Source organism: Silurus aristotelis, assembly GCF_946808225.1.
Source record: "Silurus aristotelis genome assembly, chromosome: 12".
NCBI lineage: Eukaryota > Metazoa > Chordata > Actinopteri > Siluriformes > Siluridae > Silurus > Silurus aristotelis.
Window position 1 is genome coordinate 28,794,267 of NC_139585.1, and position 24,349 is coordinate 28,818,615.

The following is a 24,349-nucleotide window of genomic DNA, read 5'->3' on the forward strand; positions in this document are numbered from 1 at the left end:
GAGAAAGATTTCTTTTTTTCTTCAGCTGCCCCCTGGTAGGGGTTTAAATCATTGGTCTCAATATTTTTGATTTGGCACGGGATTTTTAAACTCGGATAACCATTCTGTTTTGTTTTTTTTAACCTTGTGCAGAATCCCCTTGGGGTCTTGTGCAATCCTAGTAGCCAAGGCCAGTTCACTGGCTGGGATGTGAACCTGGGCACCTAACCACTATTCCTCCAGAGATCTGGGGTAAGGAAACTGATGATGCAGCTGTAACTAGACAATTTTAGTTCCCTTGACGTGGAACCAGATGTACAGCTTGAAGATCTTCATCCCGCTGATGAAGTGGTCTAGTAATGCCAATCAGGAGCAAATTGTCAGGGTCCTCAACAATCTGCCCTAATGTTTTCCCTCACAACAGTACTGGTGAAGGTAATGATTAGTCTGTAACCCATAACAAGCTGGTATGGCATATTATGTTTGAGGGACTTTATTTATCTATGTTTACACACTATCACCTTCAAAATAGTCCCCTCACACAGCAATTCAGCGCTCCCAGCGTTCTTCTGGAATGTGTCTCGGAAGTCTTCTTTTCGAAGAGTGTCAAGCACCTTGAGCTGGATCTTCACCTTCAGGAAGAGGAGGAAGTCCGCAGGACCCAAACTTTTTGATGCCACCTCAAAGATTTGAAGCATTCTAGATGTTGAAGATATAATTTTTAGAAAAGTGAGGTCCAATCATACAGATCTTTCTTCTACAAGCAGCAACGATGTCAAGCAAGGGGCAGAGCAAGTAAAGCCTTAGATTTCTTACAGATTAGATGGAAGGATAAGAGAACAAGTAAACCACAACCACAAAAGACACAAGCAAGCAACTCCTCATCAGGAATGTCACATTTTGCACTGGGAATTCTGAAATGTAATACTCTCCAGTTCTCTGGGTCATGTTGGTAAAATTTATGAGGTGGAGAGAAAAATGCCACAGGCTCAGCCACGCGCTCGGGCTTTCAACCCCTGGACCTTTGCGGCTACGGAAAATTATAGAAAAACTCAGAGAATGCGAAGAGGGTAAGAACCAGCCAGGAGCAGGCGCCATAAGATGAACTTCGTTGTGTAGGAGCGTGGCAAGAAAGCCACAGAGAGATGGAGAGTGATGGAAGGATACCGGGGTGAGAGAGAGGACGGAGAAGAAAGATAGAGAAGCACATTAAGGCAATGTCTCTCAGGCCAACAATGGCTTACATTGTAGCAGGCAACGGGCTAAGGTCAAAGGTCGGCTGCAGCCGTGATAACTCTATCAATGTCCTGCTGTCGAGGGTCGGCATACAATGTGTTCTCACATACAATCCGAGTGATAACTGTGTGACGAAGGGACACTGGAATTCACAGGAAGAACACATAAGAGTTACTCAATCAGCTTGATCTTCCATAACGGCTTTGTTTCGAACCCCTGAGTCAGGAACTTTCAAAGTCAGAACCACTAAATTCCCTAGGGGTTTCATTCAAGGGCAACTTCCTGCTTATGGAGTATCGATGGATCTCCAAGATTACACCACAGTGCTGTTGAATTGAAGATTCTGACTGGTCAAGTTGAAAGTGTGAAAACACATTTTGCTCCAGGCCACATCTTTGTATAGAGGGCTCCAGTGTCGGGGGCTTCGTTTGATGTGGGAGCTTTGACAGTGCTTAGTTCTTTTTGTGGTCAGACCTTTCATTCTTTGTCACCTGTTAAATAAAGTTCTTGTCTAAAGTTCTTTGTCCCCAGGCGAGGGACAAGGTCTTGTAACTTGCGTGGTCCAGACAATCATCCCGTACGTGTTGACTTCCTGGCTCCCCACAAAAAACGACACATTCATGAACTTGTTTGTCTTTGTTGATCTTGCCCTTGTTTTGACCTCTATCTGTATTGTATCAATGTCGGTAAGTAGATTTAGTGATATAGCAATGAAGCTAAACCCTACACTGTCATGGTAAAATGAGTGTAATTGATTGGACTCTTCTTTCCTGGGAGTCTTCTCTTCCCTTCAGTCATTCATCACACGCTCACACGGTAGAAGCTCTGAAAACCAATGCAGTTTATTAATGAGATTACACGCTACTTTCACGCAGACTCCTCTGCCTACTCAAATGGCTTCCTGTGTGGCCCACACACACATTATTTCTTTATCTCGATTACTTATAACGGCAAAACCCGCGAGCAGATACAGACCAGATGTTTTTTTTGTTTTTTTATTGTTCTCCCTCACTTTTTTCCTGTCTGAAAAACTCGCCAGATTTCTCCTTTCTCACAACACCACACTTTTTTTCTGAAAAACCCTGATTGTTCAGAATTAAATTTCCCTGTGGTACAAAGATAAGATCCTGTCCTGTTGCTGAACCTCCAGCTAGTTAGCTTGAAGCCTTTCATCAGCTGAGCGCTTCAAGGCTGTGTTTAGAGAAGAAGTCGACACAAGCGCAAATGAGTCCACTCTATTCATTAACCCCTTTGCCTACAGTAGCCACTCTCAGCCTTTGCCCTTTCAACCCATTAGATTGAGATTGGAGCGAACGGTTTCGCTTGAAGCTAAACAGCTCCAGCAGTTAGACAACTTTATAAATTTTTTCTAACAACAATAGCCAGACATTCATTTGGGCATTTTATAAAAGTACGGGTACGGTTAGCCCGCCTGTTCCCCGCAGGTGACAAGTATCCACAGGTACAGGAAATGACTCACCCGTAAACAGGATATTAGCCAAACTGACAATAATAATCCAGAATATGTGCAACTCAAAATCACCAATTAGATGTGTTATTACTTGACACGAGGGCTATCATTAACTGATTGATGTTTACACCCGTGACATTTATCTCTGCAACACTTAGCCTACTGACTTAGCAGGCTTACTGTGCTCTGAGCAACAACAAAAAAAACGCATTTCAAAGAAAAATACAAAGGTTAAAAAGTGTACCACAAGACCAAAAAGGTCATACCTTTAGAATGCTAATTACTAGCCTGCGAGTTATACGTAGACAAAGTGGTAGAAAAAATCTCATTGTTTTCAAAGGGAGGCAAAATTGTTAGCATTTTTTCGAGACTAGCATCATATTTTCTTTAATACTCTGCGAGTCTTAGCAAGTTAGTCATCGTTAATTGCAAGGTGAAGTGCCCTGTTAGTAGCATAGCGTTTGTTTTGTTCAGGTTGTAAATAGCAGCAAGCTTTTCTATTATGACGATTTTTTCACTTTGTAGCACACTTTATTGTTGTGAGCTCAGCAAAAAAAACAGATGTTAAACATTTTCCTTTCCTTTTCCGTCAGTCATGTGTCAAGAAATTTCTTAAAATGTAAACACTTTTCAAACGTGTCGAATATTTACCACAGAAAACAGACTAATCAGTCTTTAATATATATTCAATGGGTCTAAAAAAAATCTCTGTTAGCATTTTGGTGAAATGGCCTGTTTGTAGCCTAGCGTGTCTTTTGTTCTCGTTGCATATAGGATCAAATTTTCAAATTTTACACCTTTATAACTGTTTCAGTTTGTAGCTAACGATATTGACGCAAACAAACGTTTTTTCGTTTCCTTTTCTGTCAGTATTGTGTTGAATATTTACCACAGAAAACAGGCGCGAGCAGCCAAGAAAAAATAGGCTAGGCTAAGCTAAGCTAAGCTAAGCTAGCTCAGGACATGTATTTATTAATATTATATTCATTTGAAGGTTGAATGGTTTTAAAGAAATTAAGCATTATTTTAGCTAATAAGTACAGGATTAGCTAGTTTTCCAACACTGGTCACATGGTGGATGGCAAAAAAAACGAAAATGACAGTTTTACCATATCGGGTTTAAATTGGTGCATAGCAAACGAGTGGACGAGCGGGTTAAAGGTCATAGTCAGAGTTAACCTCTGACCTCTAGCCCTTCAGGGTGCTAGTCAGTTGGCTACAATGGTGCATTTGTTTGGATTTATGATAGGCCAAGTGTTATTAGGATTCTCTGTCTGTCTGCTGGTTTCACACCTGTTTCACTTTTTCTTCTGTCACCTGTCGCATTTGATTCCTGGTACCTCTCTTCACTCTTCCTCTTTTATTCTTGTCTTTCTTCCTATATCTATACTGGATTCTGATTGGTCACAAGGAGTTGCAGTTTTGACCAAAGTGCAGGTGCACATTCGCTAAATAAGAATTGTGATGGCACAGAATTTTTTCGAGCCAGTGAGACTTTTCCGTACCTTTGCAAATGGTATCGCTGTTAGCGGTGCAGTGCACGAGCTCCTCGGTATCCTCGCAGATGGTGCATGGCAGGCATAGGTTCAGCTCGCTCTCCTGGTCCGAATACGTATCGTCCGTGCACGTTTCGCATACAGTGTCCTGCTTGTGGTCGCAGCGTCTCAGCACGCCGCTGCCCACCGGACACGTCGTACACACATGGCACTCCCCAGTTAGATGGGACATGAAGTAGCCGTAGTCGCACACGCAGGTGGCGTCGTTGGCATCCGTGCATGGCGTGTTCATTCGTAACAGCCCGGTGCATTGGGTGCACGGCATGCATTTCTCCGTGTGGCTGAAGTTCTCCGAGAACATCTCACCTGCGAGGAGCAAAAAGCGAAGTTCGGTATGTACAATGTTTCAAAAACAAATCTGTATATTGTATGAATCTGCAGACAGTTGATTTGAACTAAATACAAAAGATTCATTCTTTCCAGATCATATGATAAAAATAAAAATAAAAACTGCTCCTAAAAGGCACCTTGTGATAGCGGCGTGAAATGAGAAGAAAAAAGAAGCTAAGAGAGTGAGCTAGCTCTGTCCTATATTTAAGGTCTCATCTGACCTCCTCTGGTCTCTGAAGAGATTATGATGTCAAATTTCTATCTTTCTTTATCTTGAGATCGGTTCATGTGAACGTATACACTATACAGAACAAAAGTATTGGGAAACCTGAGTTAGAAGTTTCTGATACTAGTTGGACTAATTACTGCCTATCTTCAGAATCTTCAGTTGGCACTTTTTCCTGCACTGGGTTTAATACCTCCTTGTTGGAATATTGGGTCATTCAAGGGCACTTAACAATTGGGACTAAACTGGTGAACCAAGCGTTACCCAACCCCTACATGAAGAACAAGAGAGACAATGACCCTGGTTTAGAGATTGAATCAGTAACCTGGTGAGAAGGCAATGTCTATCTTTAGGTGACTTTTCCAGACATACATGGTTCTTCTCCAAAATGTTTCAACAAAGTTGGAGGTACACAATTGTATTTGGATATAATAGCATTCCATCTTTCCTTCCCTTGAAGGAAGATATGGTTTGCATGGGTTGAGTGGCTCTGACCTCAATCCTATTAAACACCTTTGGGATGAATTGTAATGCTGACTCAACCCTTTTTTTCTTAAAGGAAACCATTTATTTTTCCCCAAAATCTTGTGGTTCCTCTCGCCATCTGGTGTATGTGGCAAAACAAATTGGTATTGTCCATTTGCAGCTAAAAATGATTACTCTGTAAGCTTCCTGTCTTTAAATAAAACATTTAAAAATTAAGATTTGGTTCTTCAAATCTTTATTTTTTCACTTCTAACTAAATAAAGTACAGTTTCATTTCCACTAATGTAATAAACAAACAATTTAAGTAAGAAGATACATAATAATAAACAAGACATTTATCTCTGAGTCAGAAAATGTTAATGTTAGGAGTTAGGTTAGGAGTTTCAGATACTAGTTGGACTACTGACTGCCTAACTTCAGTACTTCAGTAAGCGTTTTTCCTGGTCTGGGACCTCCTTGCTGGTCATTCCAGGGCACTTGAAATTCGGACTAAACTGGGAAACCTAGTGTTGACCCACTAAGAGATTAAGAACATGGCTGTGATTCAAAAAGCATTGTTTTTCTTTAGGTGAAATATGACATATTTAGGGTGTTACCTCAGCAGAGATGCTACTATTCTGGATTTCCTAGTGTCCAGAAACCCATAGAAATGTGAAGATATACTTTCACAATCTTAAATTTATCACAAAGATATACCAACTTTAGCAAGGCGGGGTTTCTATTGATTAAATGCCACTAGCCATGTTTATTCGTTGGTAAAATCGATACAGTGCCTGCTCCAGTTTCACCCCACATCACTACTTCTACTGTTTCAGTCTGATTCCTGTTCCTGTTTATGTCCTCAGCACTGCTTCTGTGTCAGATACCACTCCAGACTGCCCAAATACAGACCTGGGCATTGTCCTGTTGTTACCTCAGGCTGTGGTTGAGTTTCTATTGTCCAAGAAGCCTGAATAATCTCCAGCCTACTCAGTTCTTGTTTACAAACCCCCCAAAAAAGTACATTTTTGTGTCTTTAGATCGCTTGCAGATCTTATCCATGTTGTCATTAAGAGATCCTGAGGTTCGAAAGCATAAGTCTTTTAGCCCTTACCCTCCCTGGTTTGGAGCTTCCACTGCGATTTAGAAGGTGTGAATCGGCAAATGGAAAAATCTGTATCAATCTCTCCCTAATCAGGTGCATCGCAGACTAACCCGAAGATCATCCTTTCTTTTTTGATTCTTTCTTTATAGATGTGTTTTACATTTGAGATAAACAGGTTGCACCAGGAAACATTAAGAACTGGAGTCACGTTCGGTGGCTTGTGTAAGTGTCATTGCGTAGCATTTCCAAGGAACAGTGATATTTTTCCCCTCAGAAATCCAAGATGCCTCAAAACAGGGTAACAGTGTAAACTGGTGCATCTCAAAAGTGCAGAAATGACGGCATTGGTTAAAAAAAAAAAGGGTTGGGTACCTTATTATTGTCGAATAACATGCGCAACTTATCTGCGTCGTCGGCTAAACAAGAAGAAAGCTTTCGTAAGATTTAGAACTGTATAATTTTGAAGTATCTTAATAGTCTGCTACACAGCAATAAGGTTGGTCCCATTTTGTTTAGTTGTTTCATGACAAAAACTTAAAGAATGCTACATGAAAAAATACAAGAAACGAATGGAACGTTATGTTATTGGTATCAATAAAAATAGAAAATTATAATGATTGGTGTGGCACCTTTCTCATTGCAATATTACATGTTGCAGAAAAGTAATGGGGCCCCCCTTTTTTATCTTGAATTATTTTTAGCCAATTTTGACCTAAAGCTGTATCTTGGAAACTGGAGCCAATTAACACTCAGGACTTAAGGACTTAATTTTCCTTAATTAGTAAACTGTTGTTTTATAATAAGAGCATTTTCCAGGCAGTCTACCATAAGATGTAGAACGTCTGGTTTAATATATCAGAGACATTTTTATCTTCTCAGGGTGGCTGCAAAACGTTCACTGCAATCTAATGATAGCGTTTTTCTACGGAATCCAAGACTGTTTGAAACATTTCCAACAACACTGACAGTAACAAACGTTTTCATTTCCAGTAGACAGATAAAAAAAAAAAGTACAGTAAGTAGGACCATTGAGCACTCAGGCTGCCTCGGATTTGCATTGGCCACCTGTTATGTTTTACGTTTGACATTTAAAGCTCTAAATGGCTTAGAGTAGTACCTAAGTAATCTCACTTGGGCTCTATGGTTGCTAAATGCAGCTCTATGATTAATATCAATAGACCACAGTGGATTCTTTTCCTATATAGATCTTCCTGACAATAATCAGGTTTAGGAACTGTTAAATCAAGCCTAAAACTGACTTTCATGCCGCAAAAAAATGGTATATCCAATTAGATTTTATTTCTATACTTTTCACTTTACTATACTTTTATAGAACAAAATTCACTTAGATTGAAATTGATGTGTATTTATCCCCGATAAGCCAACCTGGGTTGCCTATGGCGAGGAAAACCCCCCTTACATGGTATGAGGAAGAAACCTTGAGAGAAACCAGACTCAAAAGGGAAACCCATCTTCATCTGGGTGAGTGTGATCATAAATCTGTAAATCGTTAAGACGTAAAAAAGAAAACACCGGAATATCATGGTAACCAGGGGATCTTGAGCAACTCATAAATTAGCTCAACATCTCAGATCATTAAAGTTCAATACCAGCTCCTCCTCCAGCTCCTTCTCCAGTCTTTAAATGTTCAATAATGGAGAAACAGCATATGTAGAAGGTTTTTTGAGTATTGATTAAGAAGTTGTTCACCCTAAAAGTCTAATGTCTGAAATCGTGGGATACAACCAGAGCTGGTACGTCTCTTGATGGGTTCGGAATCTTCCCTTTGAAGGTCCCAAATCTTCGCAACTGGAGCTGGTGCACACTTTATACACTTTTATAAACTCTAGTCCTTATTCTGATCCCATTTCTTTCAATTTTAGGCACACAATTCTTTGCTTCACCTCTCCTTAATCAACTCCATTGACCATAATGATAATGTGCTGCTGTTCTTTCAAGGCTTTCTGTATGGGCTTATTTTTTTATTCTGGATCGTAAAGGAATGCAGTTTCCTGGTACCATCCGTGTTTTACACAATCCATTTCAAGTTCCAGAACTTCCTGCTTACTCCAAGTCTTTCCTCCCGTTCTGAGGCCTAAAAACTCCCACCCCATCTGGATCCAACATTAGCCATCTTGAGGGCAGGATGCCCTTCAAGCTTCTGCCCTCATCCAGATACCACTCCTTTTTTGAATCCCTTTCAAAATCTGGACACTTTGGCCACGATTACCTCCTGTTCCCTTCCTCTGAGATTCTGCAGATCCTGGAAACCAGAACCCCCCCTGATTGTTTCTCTTCAACTGCCTGGACTACTGCTAACCTGCCGATGCTATAACAGTTCACACAAATAAGGCCAAAGTATGCTGCTAATTGAGAGCTAGTCACAAGGGTAGCATTGGATCCCTACACACCCACACCCACACTCAACACACACACACACATACACACCAACACATTCTCCACAGACCCTCACATGCTCATCAGCGCCTGATCATTACCTCTTTAGATTCCCTGGTGGCTCGTGCACTAATGGACTTTCTGATGATGGTGCATCTAAAGTGAAGGAAAGCACCCACTCAGCCTTTTCCTCTCTTTTTTGCCCCCCCCCCCTCTTTTTTTCATCCCTTCTTTCTTCAATCTCGCTCTCCACCCCTCTCTCTGCTCGCCTCTTGCAGCTGTTACCATAATGTGCGCCATCAATAATGCATATCGGTGCATTATTTCAGGCAAACTGCACCGTGTGTGTGTGTGTGTGTGTGTGTGTGTGTGTGTGTGTGTCATTACCATGGTTGGTACACTACAGAGAAACAGCAGGAACTTCTGTATGGCCATAAAAGGCAAACATGATGTGGCCAGCTATAATTTATGTTGAAGCGTGTGTGTGTGTGTGTGTGTGTGTGTGTGTGTGTGTGTGTGTGTGTGTGTGTGTTGATGTGTGTGTGTGTGTGTGTTGGGAAAGCAGCTGGTTTATCTCTCTATCATGCCACAGTCTTTCTGTCCCTGTCAAGTATTCTGTAAATTCTAGCCATTTATTCGCCCGGAAGTGTAAATGAGAATTATTACCTCACATCCTGAAGTTATCTAAAACACCTTCATCATAGCGCAAAAAAAAAAAAAAAAAAACCCCGACTGAAATATGAATCCTGAGTTGGGATCCAAATTTCACTCCATTAGTCTACAAACTGTTCATTCAGATTTTAAAATAGACACGTTGCTGGACCTGAACATCCTCTGGACCTGCCAGATTTAAGCTCTAATCTGGAGGGTTCACATTTCTGGCTTAACTTCTAGATGTTTGCACTGAAGCTTCACCCTAACCCTTTCTTTAGGATATAATCTCGCCTGGATACGGTCAATTTTGCGAAGTAAATGTAATTTGTGTTAATTTGTGTTTTTGTGTAGTAATATTTTACTGAATTGTTTTCATTTTTTCCTGTAACTTTTTTCAAAGTCGAATTTTGAACTTATTTACAAGGATAAAAAACGTAACGGGTCAAACACTTTTTTTGATTGGCGCTTGGTGTATCTACTGATCACCAACATACAGTTCACCATCAGTTCAACAGCAAGCAGAACATTTACAGAGGAATTTTGTTCTATTCATGATCAATATAATAGAAATCAATCAGTGTTTGAGTCATTAATATCGTTCTAATAATAGATCGGTGTGCTGAAAGTCACATTCGAGTCTTTTCACATAAACCGAGTTGATTAAGAGTCAACTTGGGATAAAAATGTTAATAGGAACATCATAGCTGTAATAAATCATAGTACTTTGGATACTTAAATACATTTAAAGGCAAATACTTTTGTATTTTTACCTCAAGTGAAAGTTTAAAGGGGCACTTTTACTTTTAATGGAGTCAAATTTCACAGAGTGGAGCTCAACTTTAACTTTAACTACAGGTAGTTCTCTACTTATGGAGATACGTTACAACGACCCCATCGTAAGTCCGAAAAATCGTAAGTTGAAGATGGTGCTACGACTGTGACCAAACTGATGGCTTTCGTCTTCTAATTTTCACTACAAGCAGGAGACATACTTTGGGGCTTGGAGGACTTGGCGCTGCCTGTGCTAACGCTATCGTCGTCGTAAGACCGAAAAATCCTAAGTCGAACCATCGTAACTCGGGGACCATCTGTACATGGTTTGTTCCACCACAGTTAATTTGCCCCCAGATGTGCTTCTGTTTTGAGTCTGGTTCCTCTCAAGGTTTTGTCCTCGTGTCATCTCTGGGAGTTTGTCCCCTACCACCCTCACCACTGTCACCTCATGGGTCTGGGTTTGCACGAAGCTACATCATTAACACTCAAACATCTTGTGGCTCATTTGAACAAAGATGATCCCATCATTTTGAGGAAACACTTTTCTGACTTTCAAAAGGCTTTTACTTGAACGGGAAAAGATGTTGGGAATTTACACTGGTTAGAGATTGTTGGCTTGAAAAAAAAGTGGAAAAATATCATTATACCAGTCCCCATAACTGAGGTAGAATGAGTCTCCAGCTTTAAGTTCCTGGGAGTTCACATCTCTGAGGATTTGACATGGCAGCAGAACACTTCAGCTCTGGTAAAAAAAGCACAACAGCGCCTGTACTTCTTGAGAAGTCTCAAGAAATCTCATCTGTCCCCTGGGATTTTAACGAGCTTCTACCACTGCATGATTGAGAACATCCTGACCAACTCCATCACTGTATGGTATGGAGGCTCTACTGTGAGTGAACGAAAAGCCCTGCAAAGGGTGGTCAAAACCGCCCAACGCATCACTGGCACCCAACTACCTGCCATTGAGCACCTTCACCACAGCAGATGTCTGCGCAGAGCTCACAACATTATCAAGGACTCTTCACATCCCAGTCATAAACTGTTTAACCTCCTTTCATCACCAAGGAGATACAGGAACTTGCGCACCAGAACCAGCAGGTTCAGGGACAGCTTTTTTCCATCCACCATCACACTACTGAACTCTACACTACACCGCTAAATCACCACAAAACAAAACACTGTATATAACCTCTGTACTATACATGTACATATTACATAGTATATCTTTTACTCCTCATTACATCTGCACTATTTTTATCTGTGTATCCTTATATCATTACTGTACATTCTGCCCAACATTTCATTCATTTGTGTATATAACCTGTGTGTTTATATATATTTACATACATATATATATATATATATTTAGATATAGTAGACTGTTTATTCGACTTGTACTCTAAATTGATGTCCACACATCTCTGCACTGTTACTGCCTTTGTATTTATTCACTTTACATATGTTTACATATTATCACTATCACTTGCTGTAAATATGCCATATATTTATTTGCAAATAAATATGACAATAAAGTTGTATCTATCTATCTATCTATCTATCTATCTATCTATCTATCTATCTATCTATCTATCTATCTATCTATCTATCTATAAACCATTTAAAAACTTGTCAAAAGTGATAAATAAAGCTTCCATAAAACCAAAAAAAAAAGAGTAAAATTCCAATTGAGGTGAAAACGAGGGCATCGGGACCAGAAGCATAAGGGGAGAAAGTGACGGATCAGATCCAATCAAGAAAGAAGGTGGAGAACCTTGTGTGTGTTGACGGAGTATTTTGGCCCGAGGTGAGGGAGTTCCATTGAGATACGCACGCATGGCCGCTTTAAAAGTTTATCAGATCCTCTTGAACACGACGGATCACAAGCCCCGGGCAAAGAAATGACGTTTTTTAGGGGTTTTTTTTGGTAGGTCAAAGTTTGTTGTTAACGTTGGGATCTGGAATGTTACCCTAGAGTGATTTTCCAATCAGCTGATTCGACAGAAATTGTGAAAAAGAAATTACAAATTGTCCAGTTGTAGAAGTTCCAAGTCTAACTTGACATTAATCACTGTCCTTTAAAAAAAAAAAAAAAAAAACAAGTGTTGCCAGAACCTTCTTCGGCGTCGCCTTGTTAAAATGTCACTTTGGGTTGTTTCTCAGCATGTTGCGGTTCACCCTCGGGTCACGTTCAGTGACGTTTCACTGATTTTACTGCCAAGTGTGTGCAGACAGACGGAAAAAAAGCTGCTCTATTAATGTTATTACTTTTTTAAAGCGTCATCATTGTATTTAATGATGTTTAATATCACTATCTGGGGACTTTGAGGAGTCAACATAATAGGAGTAGCACCAAACACACATAACAAACATAGGCCCTGGGTGGTTCCAGCTAAGGGTCTAGCCTAGTCTGCTTTCTGGAGTTGATTTATTGTGGTTATAATTAACGATTATGGGTTTATTCTATATATTTAGACTAGGCTAGACCCTTAGCTGGAACTACCTAGGGCCTATGTTTGGTATGTGTGTTTGGCATGAACTGCTCCTATTATGTTGACTCCTCAAAGTTTCACCTGTAGATGATGCGACATATGTAGGTGATGCGACACCATTTTCTTTATTTTACAAGACGAAATATGACTTTAGTAAAGCGTTTTGACAACTTGGAGCAGTTGAGATTCTTCAATTAGCTTGTAACTAAGCTAGGTCTTTTTTGGAAGAATCTGACATTAGAACCAAGAGGGGTTACACAAAGAAAAAGATTGACAGTTATCTCAGTTATACAGCTGAGCAATTAATGGTTGCAGGGCCTCACTCAAGGGCCCAGCAGTGGCAACTTGGAGTGGTGGGATTTGAACCCATGCCCTTCCGATCAGCAGTCCAAAATGAGACTCCTTCCAAAAATATTAATCCAACCCCATTTTGAAACAAGTGCATTCATCATTTTCAATCTGTCAGGGCTGCTGTTATAGAAAACAAATCCACTTCAACCATCCAGACACGTGAAAGACCTTCACACATCTGTTCCCAAGTGTGAAAGCACCCATCCGTTGGACTGGAAGACGTCTCCCATACTTCAATAATTTATTACACCCATGGCAGCGAAAAGCCCAAGAGCGCTAAACCCTTCCCTTCTGTTCACCGTCAAACATGACACGTTTTAATCACCACACTGACCCCGCTGCTGTGACGCTCAGATGTTCGGGCCTCGGGGTGGAATTCGCGTTTCAAGCTCAGACGTATTGCCTTGTGTTTATATATAAATATTGTTTTTTTCGACAGCAGGGACCGTGTGTGAAACGATTGAATTCGCCAGCATTGGAATCGCCAGCATACGGTAGTCATTTGTGTTTCGTCACGGCGTAACCGCGAAACAAAGTGTTTCTAGTGTGAAAAATTATCACATTGGGGTAAAAAATACAATGATTGCATTATAAGGATTCATTAACAACACATAGAATATACTGGCCACTAAAAAGCAAACCACAAATCGCAAAACAATACAAGCCTTTTTTTTTTTTTTTTTTATTGAAATGCTGATTTTGGTTTAGAGTGTGAGTGAAGTCGTGCTACACTGAATTACAATCACTGTCTTGAATCCTACTCAGCCCACTCAGGTAATTGGAGATGAGCAAATGGTCCTGAAAGTATCATTTTTTCCAGGAGGTTCCATCTACATTTATGTATTGCTACTTCATATGTGTTGTAAAAAAACAAATAAGTTTTCAAACAGCAAATAAATGAGTTACTTCATACAGGACGAGGCTTAAACATAAGGCTAATAACAGATTAGCATTTTAGTCATTTCTTCCCATGTTTTTTGCTGAATGCTAAATTAAAATTAGATGCGATGATAGCGTATGGTTTTATACAGTACGTTTTAAAGGTCAAAACACACAACAGGTGAAAACAATCAGGTAGCAGATCAATGATATCACAGCGGTGGAGACGAACATAACAGGTTTAATTGCATTAACTGAAGTGGAAAAAAACAAGGAAATAAAAAATTTTAACATGACTTGGTCGTGTACTTACTGTCGAGGCACGGTTGACACACTGTTTGTGTCGCTCCACATGGCTGGACCACTCCCTCGCCTGGTGGACACTGTTTGCAACACTCTCCGCTGGTGGTGTATTTGCCTGACTTACACACTTCCTTAGCCGAGAAAACTCCCACCTTCACACAAACACAGAGAGGGTCGAAGAGTTAACGGACAGGGATCGTTACTACCGTTCGTTCAGAGAATGCTAGCATTTGTTACGCTACATTTATGCTAGGTGGGAAAAAGTGCAGGAAATCTACAGTAAATCCTCTAGTAAAAGTTGAACATTAGCTTCGTTCTTTATCTCTTACTTGTTCACAATGCATGTTAATAACTAGGCAAACTAACTGAATGAGATTAGCGAAATGTGAGAGCTTCACCTTCCGATGGTAAATTTGCTCTTCGGAAAAAAAAACAAAAAAACACGTAGCATAGCTCAACGGAATGACAGCATTATTCCTGACGTTAGATAGCATGATGCGCAAATTAGCTGAATGCTAATAGCAAGTTAGTCTGTTGCTTTTTACCTCTGGCTAACAAGAGATGATGTTTGTGAGTGTTTTATTGGAAAAAACAGTGACATCGTTTATATTTTATTGGTATGCTATCGATTAGCATATCGTTAAACCAAAAATATGAGGTGAAGTCAACATTAATTATCAATTAGAAAGATTGTTGCCCGATTCCCGAACTGGAAACGCAACCGGCGTGTCGTTAAACAAATTTCGTTGGATGCAGATTTTAAATCCAGTCTCCCATGACTGAACTCCAGGCTCCTCATCTCCCACTTATCTTATCAATATTAAATTCACTGTTGGCGTTAACTCCATAGTAAACACACGTCTGTCAAAACAAAACAAAAGAACCAAGGCAGGTTTTATACAGTGAAAGAAATAGATCTTAGAACTTGTTCCAGCGAAGACATTTCCCCTCATAAAGAGAACGCCGAACCCCAAAACCTTGTGCTGGTACACGTCCTATTATTTATAAACCCGCAAACGATTCCAGGTACGATTATCATTATTATTATTATTATTACCCGGCACTTAAATACAAGTACGCTGTGTGCTTTTATTTTCTTTGTTGGCTGGGATTAGACTTCTCAGACACTAAAAATGTCATCATTAACGTTCAGCTGTCAACATGTTCTTTAGTATAATCGGGGGTTTTGAATCTTGGAAAAAAAATCACCAAGGGGAAGATTTCGTCGACGTCCCGTATGACAGTCCTTGGATAACATTTGATTTTGAATGCTTGGCAAAAGACTGAGAAAAACAGAAGAAGCGTGGGAATCTCTGAGAGTCCATATATATAGGTCAGATATAGGTCAGGTCCCAATATAAATTTGTGTCCACACAAAAAAATGTGGGCCAAAGCTCCTGTTTTATCTCAGACAATTTGGACACAAGTCCAAATATATATATATATATATATATATATATATATATATATATATATATATATATATATATATATATATAAAAGACACTTTGTTCTAGACTGATACAAACAGCTGATCTGTAATTGCACAGTATTTAAATATATAAAAGTCTGTGGACACCTAACATAACGTTCTATACTTGCAAAACTAGTACTAAACTAAAGGTAGACATAACACTTTTATTGTTGTTTCTATTTAAGTATACTTAGAACTTAGATTGTATAACATGAAGCTGACAGTGTACTTGACCCTTAAAAGTACTTACTTAGTATACTACTAAAAGACAGTATACTAGTAGTAAAGTGACGATCTATCTGACAGGTGTACTTCTATTTGTTTATATTACAGTAAATATACTAAGAAACAGCATACTAGATAGCATACTAGCTGTACATTTGACATCATGTACAAAAAGAAATATACTAGAAGTAAATTATAGGTCTACTTTAAACTTAGGCTATTTATTAGCCAATTCGCAGTTGTGTTCAGTAATTGGTTAATATTTATTGTTCGTAATTCGTTGCTGTACTTAAGTAGCTTTTTCGCCAAATCATAATTTTACAGAAGTATTTCCATTTGGGGAGACTTTTACTGCACTATATTTCGAAGTTGAATGTCTCTTTTTACACAAAATCAGTCATTGCTTTTTATTCGTGAGTGGATAAAACCGGTCAAACATGCCACAAGCCACCAATCAGGGTCGAGCACTCGCTCGGTTTCGCATCTGCTTATCACCGACATACAGTTCAGCATCGGTTCAACAGCAGGAGACCAATAAATAATTGGAAGAAACTCCAGACTCGAACTCGCCACAACGCCCGTGGTCTAATTCGCACAATTTTTTGGAAGTAGTTGTAAAGAAGGTTTTGGGCTCATTGTTATTATAATAGATATCAATTAGGATTTGACTCTATTAATAGATCGGTGTGCTGGGAGTCACATTGGAGTCTTTTCGCATTAACTGAGTGGATTAAGGAAGAGTCTCGTGACAAAAATGCTAATAGTAACATTAGCATTAGCATCATAATACTTTGGATACTTAAGTACATTCAAAGGCAAATACTTTTGTATTTTGACTCAAGTGAAAGTTCAAATGGAACACTTTTACTGCCAAATTTATACTCATAGTCAAGTTGTTTTGATGCCTGCTGCGAGATCTGGCAATAAAAGGCAGAACTAGCATGGAGGAGTTACGCTAAATCTGAAATTACGATCTGACAAGGAAAGCCAGCAAATGACGGTGAAGATTAACGACGCAGATACCTGTCAACAAGTGCTTGAGTGAAATGTGACTAGTGGCCCCTTTCAATTCAGGTGAATGGAATTTTTTCACTGAGAGTGAAGAGATAAAAAAAAAAAAAAAAAACGCAACTCTTCTTTTAGGCATGTTGGAGTCAGCTGGATAAACCGCACACTAAAGGCAAAAATGGAAGACGACACTTTTCACCCAAGTTTACATTCTTCACATTTCTTGCCTCTCACCCCACTTAAGCCCTGCGGCGATCATTCCAGGCTCGAACTGACAGTCGAAAAAATTGCAGGTCAAATGCAGTAAGTACTTCATTCTGTTCCCAGGGAACCTGAACAAGGCCATAAAAATGGCGTTTGTGTGCAGACGAGTGTTTCCGCCAACACGGTCTGAGTTTTTTCCTCTCAGGTATTTTTTGTTTATCGTCACCTTAAAAACATCGCACAAAAAAAATACGAAAAAAAAAACAAAACATCAGCTTGTGTTTTTAATTTCATGCAAAATAGAATGCAAGGGACATAAAGTATCCGGATCTATTTCGCAACTCTGAACTAGATACATAAAGGGATGACACCACCCAGCTGTTTTCTCCTCTTGTTCCTATAATTCCTTGTCATTGAAAAAAAGGCTCTGAGTGCGGAACTGGTTTAATCCCTAAACTCGATTTCACCTCTTTCCCTTAGGTAAGTTCACAAACTGAAAAGCAAACACATCTTTCCGCAAGTAATATACGTGCAACCGCCTTGCCCCTAAGCCACCCCAAACCTTTCATGTGCACATACGTACGGGAGCGAATAAATAAGTCTGAAAAAAACCTGTTTACAGAATGTGAAATGATGGCCATGTTGCACTAATTAAAAAAAAAACATTTTTAATTTTTTTGGAAACACGCGTTTCTTTCTGTACTTCACAATACCGTGCTTCACGAACAAACATTTAAGAAATGTTTTTAATAAGTGGACAATTTCTTGTGCCCTTCGGTACATTTTAGCAATGAACATGAACACACAACTACATATGCACATTAGGTTACGTGATCTAATATATAAAGGTCCCATTGCAACCCTGTGCCACAGGGACCTTCCCTGGAAAAAAAAAAGTACTTGCGTGGAGATCAGCCTCCAAAAAAGGGGCAATATCAATGTACCCCCAGTAAATTCAGTGTCCATTGTGCATCAAGTAGAATTTGCTAGAAAAGATACCCAGCTGATATTTGAAACACGGCCAACATCTTGCAAATTCTTTTTTCTTGGACACAAACGGTACATGGTACAAACTTCAAACTTTCCCATACTCATTTACTATATGGCCAAAGAATTGGGGCGCATCTGACCATTAGCCCCTGAAAATTGCCGTTATAATAAGCTCCACCGTTCTCGGAAGAATTTCCACGAGACTTTTGAGCCTGGCTGTGGGTACTTGCATTCCGTCAGCTACAAAGACCTTACTAGGGCCAAACACTGATGGTCTAAGGCTTTTGGGCTAGGATGCCTGGGGCGCAGTTGGTGTTCCAGTTCATTTCAGAGGTGTGGGGTTGAGTTCAGGGACTCTACAGGACACTTGAGGTATTCCAGTCCAGTTTTGCATGTGTTAGGGGGGATCGCTTTGGGCAGAGGCTTTTGGGCCTCAGTTTCAATTAAGAGAATTTGTATTTGTTATGGCTTACAAGCCAACTTTCAGTTCCACCGGTTTATTCTTGAAGGACCACATATTGGGTGAGGGGTGTGGAAGCTCAATAGTTAAGGCTATGGATTATTGATCAGAAGGTCAAGGGTTCAAACACTATCTCCACCAAGGTACCTCTGTGCCCTTGAGCAATGTCCTTTATTCCTCTCTGCTTAGAGTTGCTGTATCATGACTGACTTCCTAACAGGTTGTGATAAGCAAAGAAAGGTTTTTGTGTGCTGTAATGAGTACATGACAAATGAATGGCTGCTTGAATGTTACTTCGATCCTGACCGAAGCCTGCATTTTGCTAGCACTCAACAAAACCTCTTTCAATTTTGCGGTTTTACTCGCATCTGTCTCACAGCTTTTCTCTTTGCAATAACACAGACACACACACATACACACATCACATATGATGATAATTCATTCCACTAGCTTTATGGATGTCTGGGAATCAGATGATTCAAGTTTACTTCAGATTTTTTAACATATAAGTAAAATATTTCCAGGAACGCATCAATCATTGATTTGACCTTTCGTAGATTTGGCTTTTACTGATCTGTCACAGTACCACAGAATCGCTTAGTCTTAAAATGGCACTTAATGTACCCTGAAGAACATCTGTCTGGGGTTGAAAAAACAAGAACATTTTATCACTGTACTATTTTTATCGAAAATACACCAGTTTCTATGCCAATTGCATTTGTTATGATCATAAATCCATACACTACCATCCAGGAGACCCCAAGCTCCTACTTACATCCTAGGAATCTAAATCTCCTACTCCTCTCCAGAAAGCCCCTTGCAGTCATAACATTCATTCAAGTTCCAACTAAATGTTATCCTGAAGTCCAGATAAATTTAAGGAACACACAATTCTACTTTGGTTCCACAGAGTCTTACTTGCATATTCCACAAGTTCCAGCTACTTTAATGAAGCTCTATGATCATTGGCTCCGATCCAGATCCTTTCTGTGGAGATCATTCTCCACAGACCTGAGACCTGTCCTGCTAATAAACTCTTGCTCAAGCTTTTCTGATTGACAGTCGGTGGTAAAAGCGACACCTTTAACTCTGTCTTCCACAGAAACATCATCGGAAACCAAGACATCATAAACCAAAACTCCTGACTTTAAAAACATGGCTAAACTGGTTGAAAACGAGTGATCTGAATTCATGAGTGATTTCCATTGCCAGTTTTTGGCAGCTCCTTCAGGCGTGATTTTGCAGGCATTAGGAATCTCCTAATGCCAATGGGTGTCTTTTTGCAAATGGGGCGCGAGCAGCAAGGAAACATGCCGATTATACGGGAAGCTTTCGTCCGAGAAACCTTTTACATGAAAGCACTTAACCTTTTTAACCCTACCTCCGTCAACATTGGCTTACCGCACTACAGTAACCTGCGCCCTCCTCAAACGAGGGACGAGTCCGAAGAGCAAGGTCGCTGTTTTAATAGTACATTTAGACTATATAATACATTATTTGAAACGTATATGAAACCATTTACTCTGTGAGCAGTGACTAAAAGACAGTCCAGGACAAATGCAAAGAAGAAGAACACATATAGGATTTCAGTTCTTCAGCTCAAAATACATAGGATATAGGTCACAGATGCTGGGATTTTACCTAGCACCAACAATAAGGACACAATGCAGGAAAAATGGTCGAGATAGTAAAGAGATGTTAGCGCAAAAGCTATCAAAGTAGCCGAGGCACATGGCTAAGAAATGTGCAGTAGGCATATTATCGAATAAAAAAAATTTAACAATTTCTCGGAAATTGGACAGCACAGGTATGAGGACAAATGCTAGGACATGATCTTTTAGAGAAGTGAAACGTTTTGAAACCGGCTACAGCGCTAGCTAGGACATATACGGTTAGGATAAACACTCAAGGACATTTAACCCAACAAGTCAAATATCCGGGGCAAGATGCAAAACGTTAATTCCGAGGATAAAACTAAAGACCAGTACAGATATACGGCCAATAACAAGGATAATTCAATGCTAAGACAAACAGCGACTTGATTTGCTCTTTTAAACAATAGCCAGTTGATATTTCCTGAACTGCATTAGCTAGCTTGACTAGCCTAGCTAACATTTTGCTGCAGCGCATGTCGTTAGCGACTCCTAGTGCTGACTTTTATGTTTCAGATGCCACAGCGTTGACGTCAAATTACACTTTAAAACAGTGGTCCCCAACCCCCGGGCCGCGGACCGGCACCGGTCCGTGGGTCAAACAGAAAGAATACATAACTTTTTTCCGTTTTATTTATTATCTGATTCCGAGCGATGTTTTATTTTGGAAAATGACCAATCCGCCACATCTGTCTATGACTCACTCTTGATGTCATGGTGCCTCGGTCACATGTCTTACCTCCATCCGCTACCTTCTTGAAGGGGCTCCGGCCGCTAACACATAATACATTACCGCTTAATTTAAACCCCCAAGCGAGCAAAATGAACAAAAACAAACACAGTGGATTCACGTTTATTTTTATATTTAGAAAATACCAGTTTTTATGGTCGTATCATTTAATTTTGTTGTATTTATCCGCCACACCTTAAAGGCCGGTCCGTGAAAATATTGTCCGACATCAAACCAGTCCGTGGCGCAAAAAATTTTAGTGACCACTGCTTTAAAAGGGGAAAGACATTATGCGTCTCAGTGCTCGCAGAATGGAGGTGCTCTCACCTGGTACAGCGTCTCTCTGCCATCACCAGGCCTCATTTGTCGGTGGAGTGGTATGAGTAAGGGTGGTATCTACAGCTCAATTTGTATGAAATAAAACAGCAGAAAATTTTACAAGAACAGGTTTGCATGTTTTCTTTCAATGCCAACAGTATGGGTTTTTTTGTTGGGGTGTCTAAAGTTAACCCGAAGGTTCAAGACCCAGTATCGCCAAGCTGTCACTTTTGGGTCCTCAAGCAAGACCCGTAACCCTCTGTGCTCTAGGGGTTGCTGTATCATGGCTGACCCCAGCTTTCTAACGCTGCTGGAATTTCAATGTACTTGTGACCTGTAAAACGCCCCATCATTACCCATTATTAGGACATAAGTGAAGAAAAAAGAGCATGTTGGTGGGCATTTCGGTGTATATATCAGAAACCGTGTATGTGTGTGTGTGTTTGTTTGGGTGAATATTGTGGCTCCCATAAACGTTTCCTTTCAAAAATCCCTACACCTTCAATGCAAGATTTGTTTGAATCACTGATATCATCATGTCGGCACCTGGTGTCAAAGCGAGTACAAAAGGGAATCCTTGCTTTGAACACACACACACACACACACACACACACACACACACACACACACACACACACACACACACATTGTAACTGAGAAGCGTGCAACTTGCAAATCTACATCTGAATTCACAGCCCGCGTTTACACACTTGCCAAGGGAACATGTGGATTCTGTCCAAGTCCACCTGCCTCAAATCAGTCCTGCAAAAATGTGCATTTCAACACACACACACACACACACACACACACACACACACACTACCTCAGAAAATATCACACTTTTTTTTGCATACACCTTTGGAAAAAAAAGTGAGAGTAGAGTTTGGTAACAATTACTTATAAAAAAAATATGCACAATTTTCCAAACTAGTTCACGATCCAGCAAGGAACGCGCACCTCGCACTCTGTTTGATCCAGACGCTCGCGCGTGGCTTGGCGTGCGTCTTTTTTTTTCCAGCTGCGCGCGAGAGGAAACCACCGTCTTGCGCGCGTCGCTGAGCGGTTCCCACATACACATATCCACACACACACACACACACACACACACACACGTGCACAGTGCGCAGAATACTTACCACTCCTAACACCGTCGCGAGCACTACAGCGTGCATGTCTGTGAAGCTTCTGTGCGCCAAGTGCACGCGGACTCAACTCCGAAAATTCCAGCTGAGGATGATGATGGTGAGGAAGAGGAGGAGGAAGAATCACTGGTGCACGTGAGGCGCCGAACTGAGCATCACTGACGCTTTCCAGATTCAATTAAAGTCTCCAATGGCTGCGCGCGCTCAATGATGTCCAAAAGTGTATAAGAAGAAGGGAGGAAGAGAGATAGAGAGAGAGAAAGAAAGAAACAGGAGAACAGAGCAGTGAGTGCAGAGCGAGTGAAGTGAAGTGACAGCTCAAGAGTCTGAGAGAGTGAACAGAGAGGAAATGATTCGGCACTCCTCTTTTCTCTACTCCCTCCTTCCCCCACCAGCCCTTCTCTCTCTCTCTCTCTCTCTCTTTCTTTTTTTTCTCTCTCACTTTTCCTTTTCGCTTCTGACTTCTGTATTCTCCTTACACCTGTGTCTCTCTCATTTTTTTAATCTCTCCTCTATCTCCCCATCTCTTTCTTTCTCTTTTCCATATCTCAGTCTCATCTTTCTTTCAGTCCCATTCTATCGCTTCCTCTTCCTCTATCCTTGTTTTCCCACCCGTCCACCTTTCCTTCTCTCTCTCTCTCTCTCTCTCTGTTTCTCTATTCTCTCATCTCTCCACCTCTCTCTTTCTCTTTCTATCTCTCTCTGTTTAGTCTCATCAATTTCTCTTCAAGCTGTCCATCTCACTTTTCTGTTCTCTGGAGTCCTCAAAGTTTCTGTTCTTTGTCTCTTATTTTTCTGTCACTTTCTCCTTGTTTCTCTCACCTGTCCACCTCTCTCTCTCTCTCTCTCTCTCTCTCTCTCTCTCTCTCTCTCTCTCTCTCTTTCTCTTGGGTCGACTCTTTTCTGTTCTTGGTCTCTTATAAATTTCTTTCTCTTTTTTTCTTACCTTCTCTCATTGCCCTTTCCTCTCTCTATCCTATTCAGTCTCTTTCTCTTTCTTTTCTACTTTTCTCATTTCTCCTTTTGTTGTCATTCTAATTTCATAATAATATTTGCATATGGTGATGATGATGGCACATAAAGCAATCACACTGAGGGGTATCGCATGTGACTTGTGTGTCAAAACCAGGGGCCATATAAATTAATTGTGTAAACAAAAAAAAATCGGAATTAAACGAAACATTTATAAAAAGATGAATCATGTAAAAATCACAAAGAACTAAACAAATCATGAATTAAAACCACATGGGAAGACAATGTTCTTATTAATACAACTGAACAGTTGAAGGTTAAGGGCCTTGCTCAAGGGCCCCAACAGTGGCAGCATAGGGGTGCTGGGATTTGAACCTAAGCTACCCCATTCTCCAAATTCTCAAATACACTTTAATTTACGGAATTTGGCAGATGCTCTTGCAAAGAGAGACTTACAGTTATCTAATTTATACAGCTGAGCATTTGAGAGTTAGGGGCCTTGTTTAAGGGCCCAGCAGTGGTAGCTTGTTGGTGCTGGGATTTGAACCAATGACCTTCTGATCAGAATCTTGTACAACATCTTGTACAACATCTTGTACAACAAATCAGACGTGAAACTAAAAAATGATGTAGTAAATCTAAAGGATTTTATCGGAAAACAGGATTACTGAGGACATTACTGAGAACAGGATTACGGAGGATGTTTCTCAGAACAGCATTAAAGAGGATGTTACTGAGAACCTGATTACTGAGGACATTACTGAGAACAGGATTACTGAGGACGTTACTGAGAACAGGATTACTGAGGACATTATTGAGAACAGGATTACTGAGGACGTTACTGAGAATCGGATTACTGAGGACATTACTGAGAACAGGATTACTGAGGACATTATTGAGAACAGGAATACTGAGGACATTGTTGGGAACAGGATTACTGATGACATTATTGCGAACAG

General features: G+C 40.2%; 1 protein-coding gene across 2 annotated transcripts in view; it reads right to left on the bottom strand.

Moving 5' to 3' along the window:
• Positions 1 to 22,808, bottom strand: part of ngfrb (nerve growth factor receptor b) — a 37,317-nt gene extending 14,509 nt beyond the window's left edge. For both annotated transcript variants that reach the window (XR_014536121.1, XM_083557153.1), the window contains exons 1-3: positions 22,413 to 22,808; positions 14,226 to 14,367; positions 4,192 to 4,548 (exon numbers count right to left, since the gene is read on the bottom strand). Coding sequence is in view for 1 of the 2 variants with exons in the window: in XM_083557153.1 (XP_083413279.1) it covers positions 4,192 to 4,548; positions 14,226 to 14,367; positions 22,413 to 22,448 (535 nt within the window). In the remaining variant the exon portion in view is untranslated. The remainder of the gene's footprint in view (positions 1 to 4,191; positions 4,549 to 14,225; positions 14,368 to 22,412) is intronic.
• Positions 22,809 to 24,349: the final 1,541 nt, after the last annotated feature.